A 15,365-nucleotide genomic window follows, 5' to 3' on the forward strand; every position below is an offset into this window, starting at 1 on the left:
AGGGAACTCCAGCCTGGGCACCTGCGCGGGCTCGAGGGGGTCCCGCTGCCCGCTGGCCCAAGTCTCGCGGTGCTACGGCTCGGACCCGGGAGCCGCGGGCCCGGCACCCCCACCGCTCCACAAAGGCTGAACCCGGAGGAGGCCCGGGAAGGGAGGAGCGCGGGTGCGCGCGGAGGAGCGGGGAGCGCGCGGGGCGCGGGGAGCAGCGCGGGCAGGAGCGCGGGGCGCTCTCGGAGCGCGGGAGCGCGGGGAGCACCGCCCGCACCTTCCTTTGTGTGGCGCGGCCGCGGCGGCGCTGGCCCGCGCCGGGTCCCCGTCCCCGCCCCCGCCCGGCGCGCCGGTCCCTCCCGGCAAGATGGCAACCCCGGCCGCCGTCAACCCTCCGGGTGAGTAGCGGCCGAGCGGCAGGCCCAGCCTGAGCCGCGCAGCCCGGGGGTGGGGAGCGGCCGCCGCCCGGCAGCCTCAGCATCAGCACCGGCCGCGGCATCCTCATCCATACATGGTGCCCAACCTGGTCCCGCCGGCGCCCGCCGCTACCGCGGGTGACTCGATGCTCGCCCGCGGGCTCCAGAGCCACAGGAGCTGGCGGCTGCCAGGTGTCGCGCCGAGCGAGAGAAAAGTTTGGAGCGGGGATTCAACAGGGCAGAACTCCTGGGACTCTTCGCCTGTCGGCCCCGCCTCCCCAGCGCTGTCTTTGGCGGGGTTTACACCTGGTCACTGTATATGTATCCCAGTCCTTTCTGGACACGAAAAGCCTAATTGGTAATAAGGTAGACTGAAGCAGCCCTGTCCCTGTCCCATTGCCTGCTGCCTCCCAGGGTACAGCGTGTGACCACTAGTCTCATGCTGGCAGATTAGAAAAATGGAAGGAGTTCATGAATGAGTGGGAGTGTTGGGCTGCTGTGGTGGGGGAGCCCTATTGTCGTTGGCAAAGTTCCCTGTGGTATCATGCAAGGCTGGGAAGATAGGACATGCGAGTGCCCTCCCCTCCGCTCCCCGCGCAAGTTTTAGGTCTTGTGTTGTCTCCTGTGGGCCTGGAGAATCATAGATCGCTGTGGATGAGGTAGGGACAGTCAAAGAACTCAGACCCCAGGAAAGCCCAGTGAAAGAGGTCTTGTGTTGAGGTGCGGACCTGGTGGGGTGAACTACCAGAATGCTTATGAGAGAAGAATGTCTTCAAAGTTATGAGTGGAAGATCCCTCCATCCAAGTTGGTTGGGGAAGGTTGAGGGTGGGGGGTTGCAACATTGGACACTTTAGCTGGACTTTGCAGAAGGTGCAGTTTGAAAATGGGGAGACACAGGTTGAGAGGCATTGCAGGCATAAGTCATGATGGGCAGGCGCTAAGCACAGCCTGAAGGCCAGTGAGTGAGGTGTGAGAAGGAACAGAGGGACTTAGCGTTGAGTTGCATGGGTGTGGCCAGGCTCAAGGGGCCTTGAAAGACAAGGACTGTGACTTCCTCTTCCCACATAAGAGAGGGTTTTAAGTGGTCCTGAACAGAGGAGCCACATGATTGCCGCTTTCCTGTAAGGCTGATTTGTCAGATGTGCTGAGGTAACATAGAAGGTAGTAAGACAAGAAGCAGGGACAGCGTTGAAGGGAGGTAGAAGAAGGAGGTCAGACTTAGGTACAGTGGCTTGAACAGAGGAGAATGAAAATACCAGGCACAGACAGTGTGGGATCTGACCTTCTTTAGACTTGGGGTAAAGGCCAACAGGAAAGCCAGAACACACAGAGGCCGGTGCCTGTGGGGGCAAGGAGGTGATGAACCTTTATAATTCCAAGGAAGGAGGCTCTTTAACTGAAACAGGCAGTCCTGGAAGAGCAGACATGGAGTCCCAGTCTGGAACACTGAGTGGGCAGATGACTGGCATAAAAACATGGCTGTGTCATTTTATTTACCATGGAAGTACTTTCAACCTATTCTGCTGCTTAGAACTCAATAGTAAATTAATAGATTTAACTGCAATGAGGTGAGAAAAAGTACAGGAGAAAATGAAGATGGTTGAGTTCAGAATAAGCTTCTACTGGGAGAAAGAATAAACACTTTGGTGACTTACATAACTCATCTACCATTACATCACCGTTGGAAACTGCTTTGCCCATCACGTTGCTCTCTATGCTGTATGGAATAAAGACCGGACAGTCACCCAGCGTGTCAGAGCCCTGACCTTGGAATTTGGAAGGAGTGTTGTTGGTCAGTACCTGGTCAACTTGATACACTGTAATCCAGGTCTTTTCTCAGTAGACAGACAGAAATACCAGAGATCCTGACCCTGCTGAGAGTTTCTCAAGGAAAATCTCTTGCAGTGATTAACTAGTCTATCATTCACCATCATTTCTTGGTCCTCTGTGATGGCTTTTGGGTCTGTAGGAGGTCTTGGTCTTGCGCCATATAAGGCTTCAGTTTCTTTGGGGCAGAAGAGTTAGTTTTAAGGGGTACGGTTAAGCATGTGAGCCGAAGAGAGGTATTTCAGATTGTATGGGAAATTTCCACCGGGCTAGCTGCTCACACCCATGAGCATACGTCACATGACATTTCTTCGGATTTCTCTTCCTACCTCCATCCTCTCCATAGATGTTGCTTTGCACAGATTAAGAGCTTGGTAAACACAGCTAGATGAACTTAGAGGCGGCACAATTAGTTTCTGAAGCTGATCTGTTCTCAGAATGCCATGGCCACCTCCCATACCCAGCAGCTGACCACTGCACTCCAGCTGAACATTTGCAAAGACACTGTGATGTGTTACAGTGGTGCATTCTGGGACCTCAGCAATGGTGGATGAAACTGGGTCTTTTCACCTATGTCACTCCATTGCTTCAAACCTTACTCTGGTCCTTCTGCTGGAGACTTAGGTTAGCATTCTACCAGTTACCCTCTGGGCACAGAGGTCTCTGGAGGAAGGGCTGGCTCCCAGGTATTTCCATAGCTTTTGATACCTTGCGGCTTCTAAGTCATTCCCACTCTTTACACTGGTCTGCTACTATTGTAGTGGCTGAATTTGCTCTGTTGTTTCTGACCAGGGATGATGTATTCATCTCCTGGAGTAGAGAAAGGAGTTCTAGAGCTGTGTGTGAGGGTATTGTTCTACCCTTTAAAGATGATATTTAAGCATCTCTGATTTTTATGAAATTGTGCAGGTTTGAATTAGCTACATGCATTTGAGGTGTCTGCTCCTGACATTGCATAGTTTAAAAAGAGCCAGTGTCATGGTTTAACTTCGGTGCAAAGAAGTCAGGTGCACACTCACTCGGAGCAGTCATTAGCCTTACACATTAACTGGAAGTTCTCTGGAATGAGTTTTACAGAGTGACTAATAAGACTTGTGATGGTTAAGCTCAATTCTCAGCATGGTTAGAATCACCTAGGAGACACACCTCTAGCATATCTGTGAGGGTGTTTCTTGAAAGGCTTAACTGAGGAGAAAAGACTCACCCTGAAAGTGGCAATACCATCCTATGGGGGAGGGTCCTGAACTGAGTAAAAAGGAGGTCATGAGCTGAGTGCCAGCATTCATCTCTCTCTGCTCCCTGACTGAAGATGGAATGTGACCAGCTGCTTCAAGCTCCTGCCTCGTGTCTTCCCCACTGTGATGGACTGTGTTCCCTTAAAAGTTCCTCTTGTCACATCAAGAAAAGTGACTAATACAGCTTGTGTATGTTGAAGAAGTTTAAAGGTATGTTTTGTTTTGTTTTTTTAAAGATTTGAGATTCCACTTTTACCCCCTGGAATTAGCTAGTATATCCCTTTGGTATTTTAATGTGTTATTGATTATAGAGAATAGAAGGGTTGTTTGGACAGGTTACTGTAGATGAGAAGTGTTTGGAATGGTTCGACTTTCTGTTGAATATCTTTGATGTGTCAAACCCTCTTCAGGATGCAGAGTAATGAATGAGAAGATGAGGAGGAATGTCACTTGACTTCAGTGAGTTCAGAGTCTTAGAAAGGAGGTATATACATTACCTAACTTTATTTATTTATTTTTGTTTTGTTTTTTCTGGAGCTGAGGATCGAACCCAGGGCCTTGCGCTTGCTAGGCAAGTGCTCTACCACTGAGCTAAATCATGGGGTTAGGAGGATGGCACAGTGGGAAGAGTGTGTTTGCTATACAAGCTGAACATCTGAATTCCAATGTACATCACACACATGAAAAAACACGTTGGCCTGGGGTGGGGCATTGAGGGGACAAGAAGGGACATTGCTGGGGCTTGCTGGCTGCCAACCTAGCTTTAGGTTTAGTGAGAAGCTTTGTCTTGAGGGAATATGGTGGAGAGTGATAGGGCAGGACACTTGAAATACTCCTGTAACCCCTGTGAACATTGAATGAATGTGTGTGCTCCAATACATGTAATCATACAACACACACACCAAAAAAAATAAAAATAAAACACCACAGTAGAATGAAGTGAAAGCTGACTGGGTATATATGTATAACAAGGGCCCTCTAATAGCCTAATGGGGAGGTGGCTTCAGAAACCAGGCCTTTTGTAGAGGGACACATTGACTTACAGAATAATTTTAGAAGGATTATTTGAACTGGTGTTGAGGGGTAATGATAGACATTTGTGAATGTTTGGGGACTGTCAAGTCATTGTCTCCTCATGCTCTTGGGAATCTTGCAGAGCACCCGAGAATATGCAATGGATTTAGAGCTTCTGAGAGATGCATGCTGTGCTTGCAAACTGTCCAGCCTTGGGCAAAGTTGGAACACCAAAATAGCTGGGCTAGTAAAATGTGTCAATGTTATGAAGAAATGATACCCTGAGATAAGTAACCAAGAGACCTGATTTAGATGGGAGGATTGGCCAAAGCCTTGTGAAGTCAATGAAAGTCCGTATGAGAAGCTGACCTTTAAATCCGGCTTTGAGGAATGAAGAGAAGCATGAAAAAGAGCGTTCCCACCCCACCCCCACCCCCTGGGCTGACCGGGAGAGGCTCCTGCAGAGAGCCTGTGGTAAGGAAGAATTGGTAGATTGGAGCTACCAGGAAGGACAGTGCTGCCAGACAATGATGAGCAAAGACAAAGGTAACATGAGCGACTGGAGGTGTGAGAAGAGGCAGGCTCATGGAAGGCTATGGATCTTGGGTTCAGGTTCCAGTTTGATTCTAAAGGTAGTACCAAGCTGTTGAGGGCGTTGAGCAGGGCAGATATATGGTTCAGTACACACATCCAGGGACTCATCTTGGATGCTGTGGTAAGCAGGATGAAGTCTTCCATGAGAGGTGTGGAACTGGATATGGGATGTACATGTATGCAGCAGGGACACTCTGTTGAACAACTCCAGGGCCCTAGTTACATCCTTGTCCTTTGCAGTTGGGCAGGGCATGTTCTCTTTGGGGCAGAGTCATCCTGACTTTAGGTAAAGCGTTGGGGGATGAGTGCTGAGTGAATCCCAGGCTTCTGTCCTGAGAGCTGCGTGGATGGAGGTGCTGAGGAGAAGTGGGGTGAAAGTAGCCAATGGGGGCATCCTGGAGGCTTCAGGATGAGACATTTGTATTGAGGGGATCAATGAAGTTGTCATAGAGGCTGAAGTTGTCATCTGGGCTGAAGACATAGACAGAGATGATAGACAAACCAGCAAAGAGGCCCACAGGTGCTTCCTAGGGTAACAGGAGTCACAGAATACAGAGTATTTGGGCTGGAAACTTACTTCCCAATCAGGGCTTCTGGCCACTGCCTTATTATGGCTTTACTGAGATGTAGTGTGGTACAGAGTCAAAGGGAGGCAGTTTCTGCATCTTTCCACGTATTCACTCATTTCCCATACGTGCATATGGGTCTAAGGCCTGTGCTAGTGTGTGATGTAAGCAAGGGATGAGACTAGTTAGAGCTTCTAGAAGAATATTCTGTGTGACAAGGCCACAAAGTTTCCAGAACCATGAGCTGTTCCTCGGAGGGCACTGATAGGAGCTCGTCAGGCTGGAAGTTCAGTTTCCTACATACAAGGGACTTTGCGTTTCATGGATAAATGCCATTTCCCATTCCTTATCAAGATTCTTCTATTAGTGATAGCTGCTGCTGTATCTGGGCCCCTCTTGGAGTGATGAATTGCCCATCTTTCCTTCCCTACTCCCTCCCCTCTGCACACCTGGCCATTTTCCCATCACAGCTCTTTTCTCTGCTGTGCTCAGTGTAAACTCTGCTCCCTTGGGGAAATCCACCTGGAGCCCTTTATCCAGGTAGCATGTTCATGCAGTGACTTCCTCCAAGGCATGACTGAGCACCTCTACTCAACTGAAATTGAATGGATTATGTGGATGGGCGAATGTTCTCATATCCCTGGTCTGATCCGAAACCTAGGAAGGCAGGAAGTGCACCTGTCCCTGTAACCACACAAGTCCCTGCTGTACCGCTTTCCACTTGGTAAGGTGTTGTTAGTGAATGGGCACCAAGGAATTGTCTTATTCATGTGTGATTCCTTTACCTGCCTTGAAAAAAAAACCCACCCTGTATGTCTGCATCTCTGAGCTATGTAGTTTAGAGCTGACTTTTATTTCTGATCATTTGATTTCAGTGCGGACATCCTAGCAGGATAATCCCTAACCTGACCAGTTCCTCTAGACTTTATATAATAAGGCAAGAAGTTGTGCAGCCCACAGAAACTTACAGTTTCTAGGCCAGATGGAGAGGGCTGGTGGTTGGAGTGGAAGGATGTTTAGTAAAGCCCCACTGAGGTCCTCTTGGAAGAGCCTCCTTGATGTTACTGGTACCTGAGTAAGCACAGTGGGACCAAAGGAGCAGGTGTTCTTTCCAACATCAAATACTCAGTGGGACCCTTCTGGGTCCATTTTGCCCATCAGAACCTTTCTTCCTGGTGAGTCATTTTCTTGCCTGGACCTTTGATTTACCCTAATTGTCACATGACTGAAGAGAGGCCAGGGGATGGTGCGTGGTTGCCCTGTGTAACAGATTGAGATGAAAGTATATTAGCAACTTTTTTTGTTGCTGTGATCAAATAGTAGACAGAAAGCATTTATTTTGGCTTGCAGTTTGAGAGGGTCTAATCTATCATGGCAGGGAAGGCATGGATGAGGAGTATTAGGCTATTTGCTCACATCTGGGCATGACAGCAGAAATGGGATGTTGTTGCCTGGATGGCCTCCTTCTTTTTTCCTTCATGGGATAATGCCACCCACTTTCAGAGATTGGTCTTCATTCAATTATTCCTCTACGGAAAGAGCCTAATAGGCCACCCAAATTTGTACCTCACTAATGCCCTAGGTGTTTAATTCAGTTTAAAAAAATGTGTGTGTGTGTGTGTGTGTGTGTGTGTGTGTGTATGTATGTGTGTGTGAATGCAAGTGTACCTGTGCTGTGACGTGGTACGGAGATTAGAGGACAAGTCTGTGGAGTTGGTTATCTTCTTCCACCTCCTTGTGGGTTCCAGGGATCAAACTCAGGTCTTGAGAGTTGCATGGCAAATGCCTTTATCCAGTGAGCCATCTGATGTCTGTCATAACTATTTCTTAAACCTATCAAGTTGACAAAACTAACCATTATAATGATTTTATTTCTGTATTTTAGGCAAACAGCAAGAAGTCCATAGTTAATTTATGCTCCCAATATTTTATCCATAGTTATACAAAATATATTCTCTTACTCTTCTTGAACATTCCCATGAGTCAGATGGACACCTGGGCTTAGAGGTTGCAGGTGTGTATGTGTACCGCATCTCAATTGAAGGCATTTGCAATGCTTAGAGACATTCTCTCTTGTCACAGCCTCTGGGTTGGAGGTGATATCAATATCTGTGATACAGGCCACGATGCTGTCTAGCAGGCTCTAGGGCGCAGGGTGACCACTTCTCCACACTAAAGTATCCAGACTCACTTGCCACTAGAGCTGTTGATAAGCTCTGATCTGTGGGAATAAACTTGTCCAAGGCCTCTGGAGAGTGATGACTGGAAAAGATACTGAAGGTCCCATCATTGGGTGTGGTCCATAAAGGGGCAGACTTGCAGGAAATTGGACAACCTTGAAAGCCAGGAGATACCCCTCCCTTCTTTTAAGATTGGACTTTGCTGTGTAGCCCAGGTTGTTCTTGAATTCTCAATCTTCCTGCCTCAGCCTCCTGAGTGCTAGGATTACAGGTGTGTACCACTACACCTGGCTTAAGATGACACCTTTGAGATAGTTATGAAGTGCATGATGGAAGTTAATTTCAATGTGAAATAACAGAAGTGCAAGAAGTTTTCCTTATTTTTAGATTGGCATTGGTAATTCTATCGCATCAGCAATTTGAAATGAGGCATAGTCTGGAATCGTTTGCCATAATTTGATATGCCTGACGGATTCCAAGTCCTCCAAAGAATAAAATGAATGAATGTGATCAAGGATCACAGCTGTGCTCTCTGATTTTTTTAAAAAGCATTTCACACCAGAAAACTTCCAATTCTATTCAACCAGCCTCCCTGAACACGGCCCCTCTTCCCTGAGCAGAGGGCACTGTGCTGGGGGAAAGGGGCATGAAAGATGCAGATGAAACAGGCTGGCAGCATGTGGTGTGGACTTAGCCAGTTCCTACATCAGGCAGCCTTGGGACAGGTTTATGCAAATTTATGCAAATGATGGTTGTCATTGGTGAGCAGAGGAGATGTGGATTACCCTGATTCTTTCCTGCAGGCATAGAAAGAAAGCTAAAGGAATGTCTTTCGGGGTCTACAGCACTGTGGTGGCCAGAGAGTGTGCCTTTTCCTAATCAGTATCTCCAAGGGCAGGTCTGTGTTTCCAGCTGCCTGCTGGGTCTGTGGGGTCCCCCAGATTCCACAAAGCTTGTGTCTCCCTAGCTTACTCCTCCCCCTGGTCCCCCGTGGCTGCTAATGGCACCACACTCCATTCATTGGTTCAGGCCAGACATTAATTATTTTAATTGCCTATCCACCTAATTAAACAAATATTAATTGAATGCCAACTGTGTGTACTCACAGTGGTGTGCAAACCCAGGCATGGCTTCTGCTTTTATTGAGCTTTGCTGTGTGGCTGGTGAGTCAGCCATTTATTAAGTGATCAAATGCACAAGACATCATTAAAAAAGGTATGGTGAGAGAAGAGGGTCTTTGTTTTCAAATGCAGCATGACGCTATTGAAGTAAGTACAGCAGGGGTGAGTGATACCCAGGGATCCCTTCTGAAAAGATCTTTGTGGCAGCTGAGTGAGGAACATGGGTGGTGGCCACAGGCAAACCAGGTGAGGAGATCTGCTGGGAGCTCCTTCAGTGGGTCTGGGCCAGGTGATGGAGCCTGCAGACGTTTGGGGGAAACTAGTAGAGTGGTGGAAGAAGTGATGACAAGGAGGCAGAGCGCAGCAAGCTCCTGGTTTAGCCAGCAAGTTAGTATCATTTCCCCCGTAGACCCTGAGACAGAGGGTGTTAAGTCTTCTTGGGGGCTTGGGAGAGGTTGTGAGTTTGGTCTCACATGTGAGACTGAGGTACCTCCGCTTCAGAGGTGGATTTACCAGAAACCTGAATATGTCATTCCACATCCACCCCACCCACCTTGCAAGCAGGACTTTTCTCTTTTTCTTCTTTCCTGGTTTTTCTTTTCTTTTCCCCTTTCTTCCTTCCTTCTTCAATTTCTGCTACATAATTGGTACTTAATAAATGTTTATTGGATGAATGAATGAATTTGGAAGACCTCCTAATTCCCTAAATTTTAATTTATTAGGAGAAACGTGTTTACTGCAGGGGATTTTAAAGGAAGTTGGTAACTTCATTTCCTGAGGTCCGCAGACAGCTTGCAGGGTGGCACAAGGAGACTTAGATGCTCACATCTCCCTCCAGTTGCTGATATGGATGGTTTATGGGTTTCTGCATCGTTTGAAAGCAAACAGCAGGCAGGATGCACTATTTTTTTTGTTTGTTTTCCTTATCCCCTTTTATTAAACGTAGATTCTTTTCTCATATAATTTATCCTGATTGCAATTTCCCCTCCCTCTACTCCTCCCAGTCACTCCTCACCCCCTCACCCCTCCAGATCCACTCCCTTTCTGTCTCTTACTAGAAAAGAACAGGCTTCCAAGAGATAACAACCAAATATGACAAAATAAAATATAAGATAAAACAAAAAAGATCACATCAAAGTTGGACAAGGCAACCCAACAGAAGGAAGAGAGCCCCAAGAGAAGTCACAAGAGTCAGAGACCTGCTCATGCAAACATTCAGGGGTCCCATACAAATACAAACCTGAAAGCTACACTATATACGCAGAGGACCTGGTGCAGACCTACGTCGGCCCTGTGCTTGCGGCTTCAGTCTCTGCGAGCTCTTATGAGCTTTGCTCAGTTGATCTAAAGGGCATTGTTCTCCTGGTGTCCTACATCCTCTCTGGCTCTTATGCTCTTTCCACCCCCTCTTTCCCAGGGTTTCCTGAGCTCCGAGGGAAGAGATTTGATGGAGACATCCTATTTAGAGCTGTGTGTTCCAGGCGCTCTCTCTCTCTCTCTCTCTCTCTCTCTCTCTCTCTCTCTCTCTCTCTCTCTCTGCATAATGTCTGGTTGTGGGTCTCTGTATTTGTTCCCATCTGCTGCAAGAGGAAGTTTCTCTGATGATGGCTGATTAAGGCACTGATCTGAGTATAGCAGAATATCATTAGAAGTAATTTTATTGTTGCTTATTTATTTATTTACTTATTTATTTATCTATTTATCTATCTATTTTATTTATTTATTTATTCATTTATTTATTTATTTATTTATTTATTTATTTATTTATTTATTTATTTATTGGCCAATGGTATTTGGTTTTACACTAGGTCTCTGGTCTAATCTTTGGTTCTTGGTCACCCAAGCAGTATTGGGTATGGATTCCATCTTGGAGAGTGGGCCAAATCAGACATTGGTTGGTTATTCCCACAAGCTTTGTACCACCATTGCCCTAGCATATTTTGACACAAGACAGATTGTAGATCAAAAGTTTTGTGTCTGGGTTGATGTTTATGGGTTTCTTTTGGTAGTATGCAGAGTACCTTCCTGTACCAATGACACTAGAACGTAGGGGCAAAAGTTCTATGTGGGCACCAGCTTGCCCTCTCCATGTTCAATGAGTTGTGTTGTCTTCAGTAATAGGACCTTGCTGTCAGTTTGTAGAGAGAAGTCTATTGTCTTAGCAACAGCCTGGGTTCTTTGGAGATTTCCATAGGATCCTTTCAGCCAGCAACTCAACTGGATGTAACCTGTCCTGGTACTGGAAATTTCATTTGGTGACAAGAGATGGCCACTTGGACTTCATCTCCCTCATTATTTAGAGACTTCATTGGGATTGCTTAAATATATTTTAGGAAGTTTCCACTGCTCTAGGTTTCTATACCACCCCTCAAATCCCCTCAATTCTAGCAATTTCTACCCACATTCCCTCCCTCACCCCCATATCCCCTCCCCACCTGATTCTCCTGCTCCCATTCCCTCCCTGCCCCCAGTCAACCCTCTACCAGAGAGATCCAGCTGTCCCCCCTAGTCCCTTCCTCTATACCTAATCTCTCTAGGTCTATGGATTATAGCTTGGGTATCATTTATTTAATGGCTAATATTGGCACAGATAATAAGATATATACCATATTTATCTTTCTGGATCTGGGTTACCTCACTCAAGATGACTTTTTCTAGTTCCACAGGATACACTTTCTTTTTTTTTTTTTTTTTTGGTTTTTCGAGACAGGGTTTCTCTGTGTAGCTTTGCGCCTTTCCTGGAACTCACTTGGTAGTCCAGGCTGGCCTCGAACTCACAGAGATCCGCCTGGCTCTGCCTCCCGAGTGCTGGGATTAAAGGCATGCGCCACCACCGCCCGGCAGGATACACTTTCTAACTCTGAGAACTTCTGTGTTTCTTAAGGATGTCTCCACCCCCCCACTACCCCCCCACCCCCGCATCTGTGGCCCTGCTGAGGAATTTGTTGTTAATCTGACAGCACTATCTTGTCTGTGGTCTCTTTTCATATTTTGCCAGTTGGTCCTTATCACATGAAACTTATTTTCTAATTCTGAGTTTAATCCAAGATTAGAAAATCCATTAAGTTGTGATGTCTCCTTTGATTCTGGAATATTTTTCAGTTGTTTTAATTTTGTCCTTCATAACTTAAAACTCTTTGTCAAGTACTGATTCTGTCTGATGTGCCTCACAATTATAATGAGTTGTGCTTTATCCTATCTATCTGTCTGTCTGTTTGTCTGTCTGTCTGTCTATCTAGCTATCTAATCATCTTTCTTTCTTAAGATTTAAGTATTACAAGCAGGAACACCACACAACTCACCATACAACTGGTATTTTATCACGAAGTGACTTTTGATAGTTGTTATTAAAAGCGAGTCATCAAGGTGTCCATGTCAAGGTCGAACTGTACTTGGCTAAGTGAGAAAGATGTCCTCTCTTGGGTTCTGCTCACCACTGTAAGTACACACAGAACAGAGTACAGGTCTTGGGGATTTTAACCTAAGAGCTTCAGGGTTGACACGTTCCTAAACTACATATCAACTTCATTTGATAAACAGAATAATTATAAGTTAACTATGTCAGGATTCTCTTATCTTTAATAAAGCCAACAGACAGTTGAAGTGTTTAATTACCAACTTCCCTGACATACAAATTGAAAGGCTTTTCAGGTAAGCTGCCTGTGTGGAATGCGTGAATGAGCTCTGATTAACAGTCGGCTCTACAGTCAAGCAGTAATTATTCTGCTGTCCCATTCTTGGGTGCTGATGCACATCCATATTTAGATGCATATTTGTGTTTATTTTGGAAACTTAATTTCCTGCTTCCTTTAATTTCTTCTTAGAAGGCAAGTTTGTACTTCACTCTGCTTCATTAAAAAATAAATAAATAAATTTTGGGGCTGGAGAAATGGTTCAGCCATTAAGAGCACTGGCTGCTCTTTTAGTGGACCTGGATTTGATTTCACCATCCACATGGGTAGCTCACAGCTGCCTGTAACTCAAGTCCCAGGGGACCCAGTGCCCTCTTCTGGCCTCTGAGGGTTCTAGGCATTCATGTGGTTCTAGGCATTCACAGACACACATGCAGTTAAAATGCTCATACATATAAAACAAATGAATAAAAAAATTTTAAAAAACTGTGGGGATCTAATTTGCCTATAGAAATTTACTGAACTTCCCATTCGTAGAACTTTGTCCTGACACTCTTCCTTCTTCTCTCCCTTCATCTTCCTTCTCTCCCCCTTTCACCCAGCTTTAGCCTGTGTGTTGAAGGCTTGGCCACCGGACTGTGGTGCTACTGGGAAGCGGTGGTACTTTAGAAGGTGGAGGGAGTCACTGGGGTGTGTGCTTGGGGAAGATAGTAGACGCTTGGCTACTCCTTCCCCCTACACTTCATGTCTGCCGTGAAGGAGCGGTTCTGCCTTACTACCCACTCCACGCCCTGACATTCTGCAACAACAGAGCCCACCGCCCCAGACTGAAGCCTTGGACACCTTGCCTCCTTAGGTTAGTCCCAGGTATCTCCTCGCAAGGATAGAAGCACAGTTGTGGTGAGGACTGCAAGGTCCGATCTTCCAGTGTTGGGTTGCTTCTCCTAACGCCATCACAGTGGTGTGGCACATGGCACTGGGCTTGGAACCAAAGGACCACATGTTTTGTTGAAGAGAGGGGCTCCCTGGTAACCCCAGAAGCATGGTCTTCCCTGGCACTCTGGCACTCCTGGGCACATTTAAGCACTAGCTCCCCATCTCTAGGCAGTCTTCCTCTACTCTCATTGTGGGAGATCTTCGGGGCCCTGGGTCTACTATCCCCAGGGTGCTGGTCCAGTGGTGTCCTGGTACTCCCTCTTCCCTCCCTCTCCCCCCGCCCCCATCCCTTCAATAGTACACAAGAGGACACAATCATGGCCCAAACATATTCCCCCCGCTCCTGTTCCCCCATATGCCCTGGCCACCCGTTATGCATCTTCAGTTGATGGTCCAGGGCTGCTGGAGCTGGACCTGGCATGAGCTCACCTCTGCAGCCACTTGGTACCTGTCTCCTTCCCCCTCTGCCTGGCCCTCTCCTCTGCTTTGGTTAGGTTCTATACAGCACTGGAGTCAGAGCAAGGGCCTGGTTTGTTCAGATTTTTTCCTTCTCTGTCACTCATAAGTTCGATAAACATTTGTCAACAGTCTACCCTTCGTTACCCTCAGCATTTGGTGTTGGGTGTACAGATTGCCAGAGACTGTGCGGCACAATTCCTGTCTTCACATTCGTGAGGGCAGCTTTGTCCCCTTGTCCCCCATGTGAATGTTTAGCACTGGAGACAAGTCCTTTCCATACAGAACCTGTGCAGTCTGGTGTTATTAAATCAGGGATTCTCAAGCCTGGCCACACGCAGAGCTGCCAGGAGGACTGCTTCAACACAGAAGGATGCCCCGCTTCTGAGGTCCTGAGTCAATAAAGTCGGGCGGGGAGGGGTATGAGCTTTGCCTTTCTGACAAGTTTTCATGTGCAGCGGCTGCTAGTGATGATGCAGAAAGCACACTTCAGGTCCACTCAGGGAAGTGCCAGTGATTCACCCCCTTGGTTCACAGCTTTGTGTTCATGAGCTCAGTGGCTTTTGTGGTGGTCAGCTGTGGTCGCCCCATCTCACAGATGAGAAAATGGAGGCTTAGATAGGAGCTAAGCCGTGGGATCTGTCACTGTCATGCTGGCTTCCCTGGGTGAGGCAAGAGCAGAAGAGAAGAGACAGTTAACAAATGAACTGAATGAGGAGTCATGCGCAGAGGGATTAGACATGTATGCAGTAGCAGGGAAAGGGTGGGAAGGGTCTGCTTGCAGGGCTGTCCCTGGCTGTGGCTGGGTATCCGTGGGTACCCTGTGCACATAGACAACTGTGCCTCCTTCCCTTGAGCTTCCATTTGTTCACCTCTAGCCTGAAGACTTGGTCACAAAAGCAAACGCTTCTGCTGTGCAAGTCACAGGACATCTTGGGAGAAAAAGCTGTAGAGTTATGGTCTTGATTCTTGGGGAATTTGAGTGCATTTGGAGAGACAAGCATGGATGATCTGTGTTAGTAAGCAGAGCAGCTCTGGGTGGCAGGGGTGCTTTGCTGCAATCCACTGGTTTTAGAAGGAGAGGCGAAGTAAAAGGAGCCCTAGGGTTGCTAATAAGAAGTGTTTGTGTGGGGAAAGCCCAGAATGACAGAACACTGGCAGCAGATAGCTAAGACACCTCCCCTTACCCCTCTCCTGCCTACTATTCTCCAGTTCCTTGAGTCTCTTTCCCATTCTGTCATCTCACACCGTGGACCATTTTTGGATCTGTTTGAGTTCTTCTATCATATTCTCTTCTTGGTTAAAAAGTGTTCTTAGAAACATACGGTGATGACACATTATCAACATATAAATATATATTTATATTTATTCTAGTAAAAATGACAGACTATTTTCCTGG

General features: G+C 46.9%; 1 protein-coding gene across 1 annotated transcript in view; it reads left to right on the plus strand.

Annotated features, from left to right (window-relative positions):
• Positions 1-255: 255 nt before the first annotated feature.
• Arnt2 (aryl hydrocarbon receptor nuclear translocator 2) overlaps positions 256-15,365 on the plus strand; it is a 161,912-nt gene continuing 146,802 nt past the window's right edge. Inside the window, exon 1 of the mRNA XM_052713842.1 lies at positions 256-386. Within this exon, the coding sequence (XP_052569802.1) occupies positions 356-386 (31 nt within the window). The 5' untranslated portion in view covers positions 256-355. The remainder of the gene's footprint in view (positions 387-15,365) is intronic.

The sequence above is a fragment of the Peromyscus californicus genome, unplaced genomic scaffold, assembly GCF_007827085.1.
Source record: "Peromyscus californicus insignis strain IS unplaced genomic scaffold, ASM782708v3 Scaffold_4__1_contigs__length_199733344, whole genome shotgun sequence".
Lineage (NCBI taxonomy): Eukaryota > Metazoa > Chordata > Mammalia > Rodentia > Cricetidae > Peromyscus > Peromyscus californicus.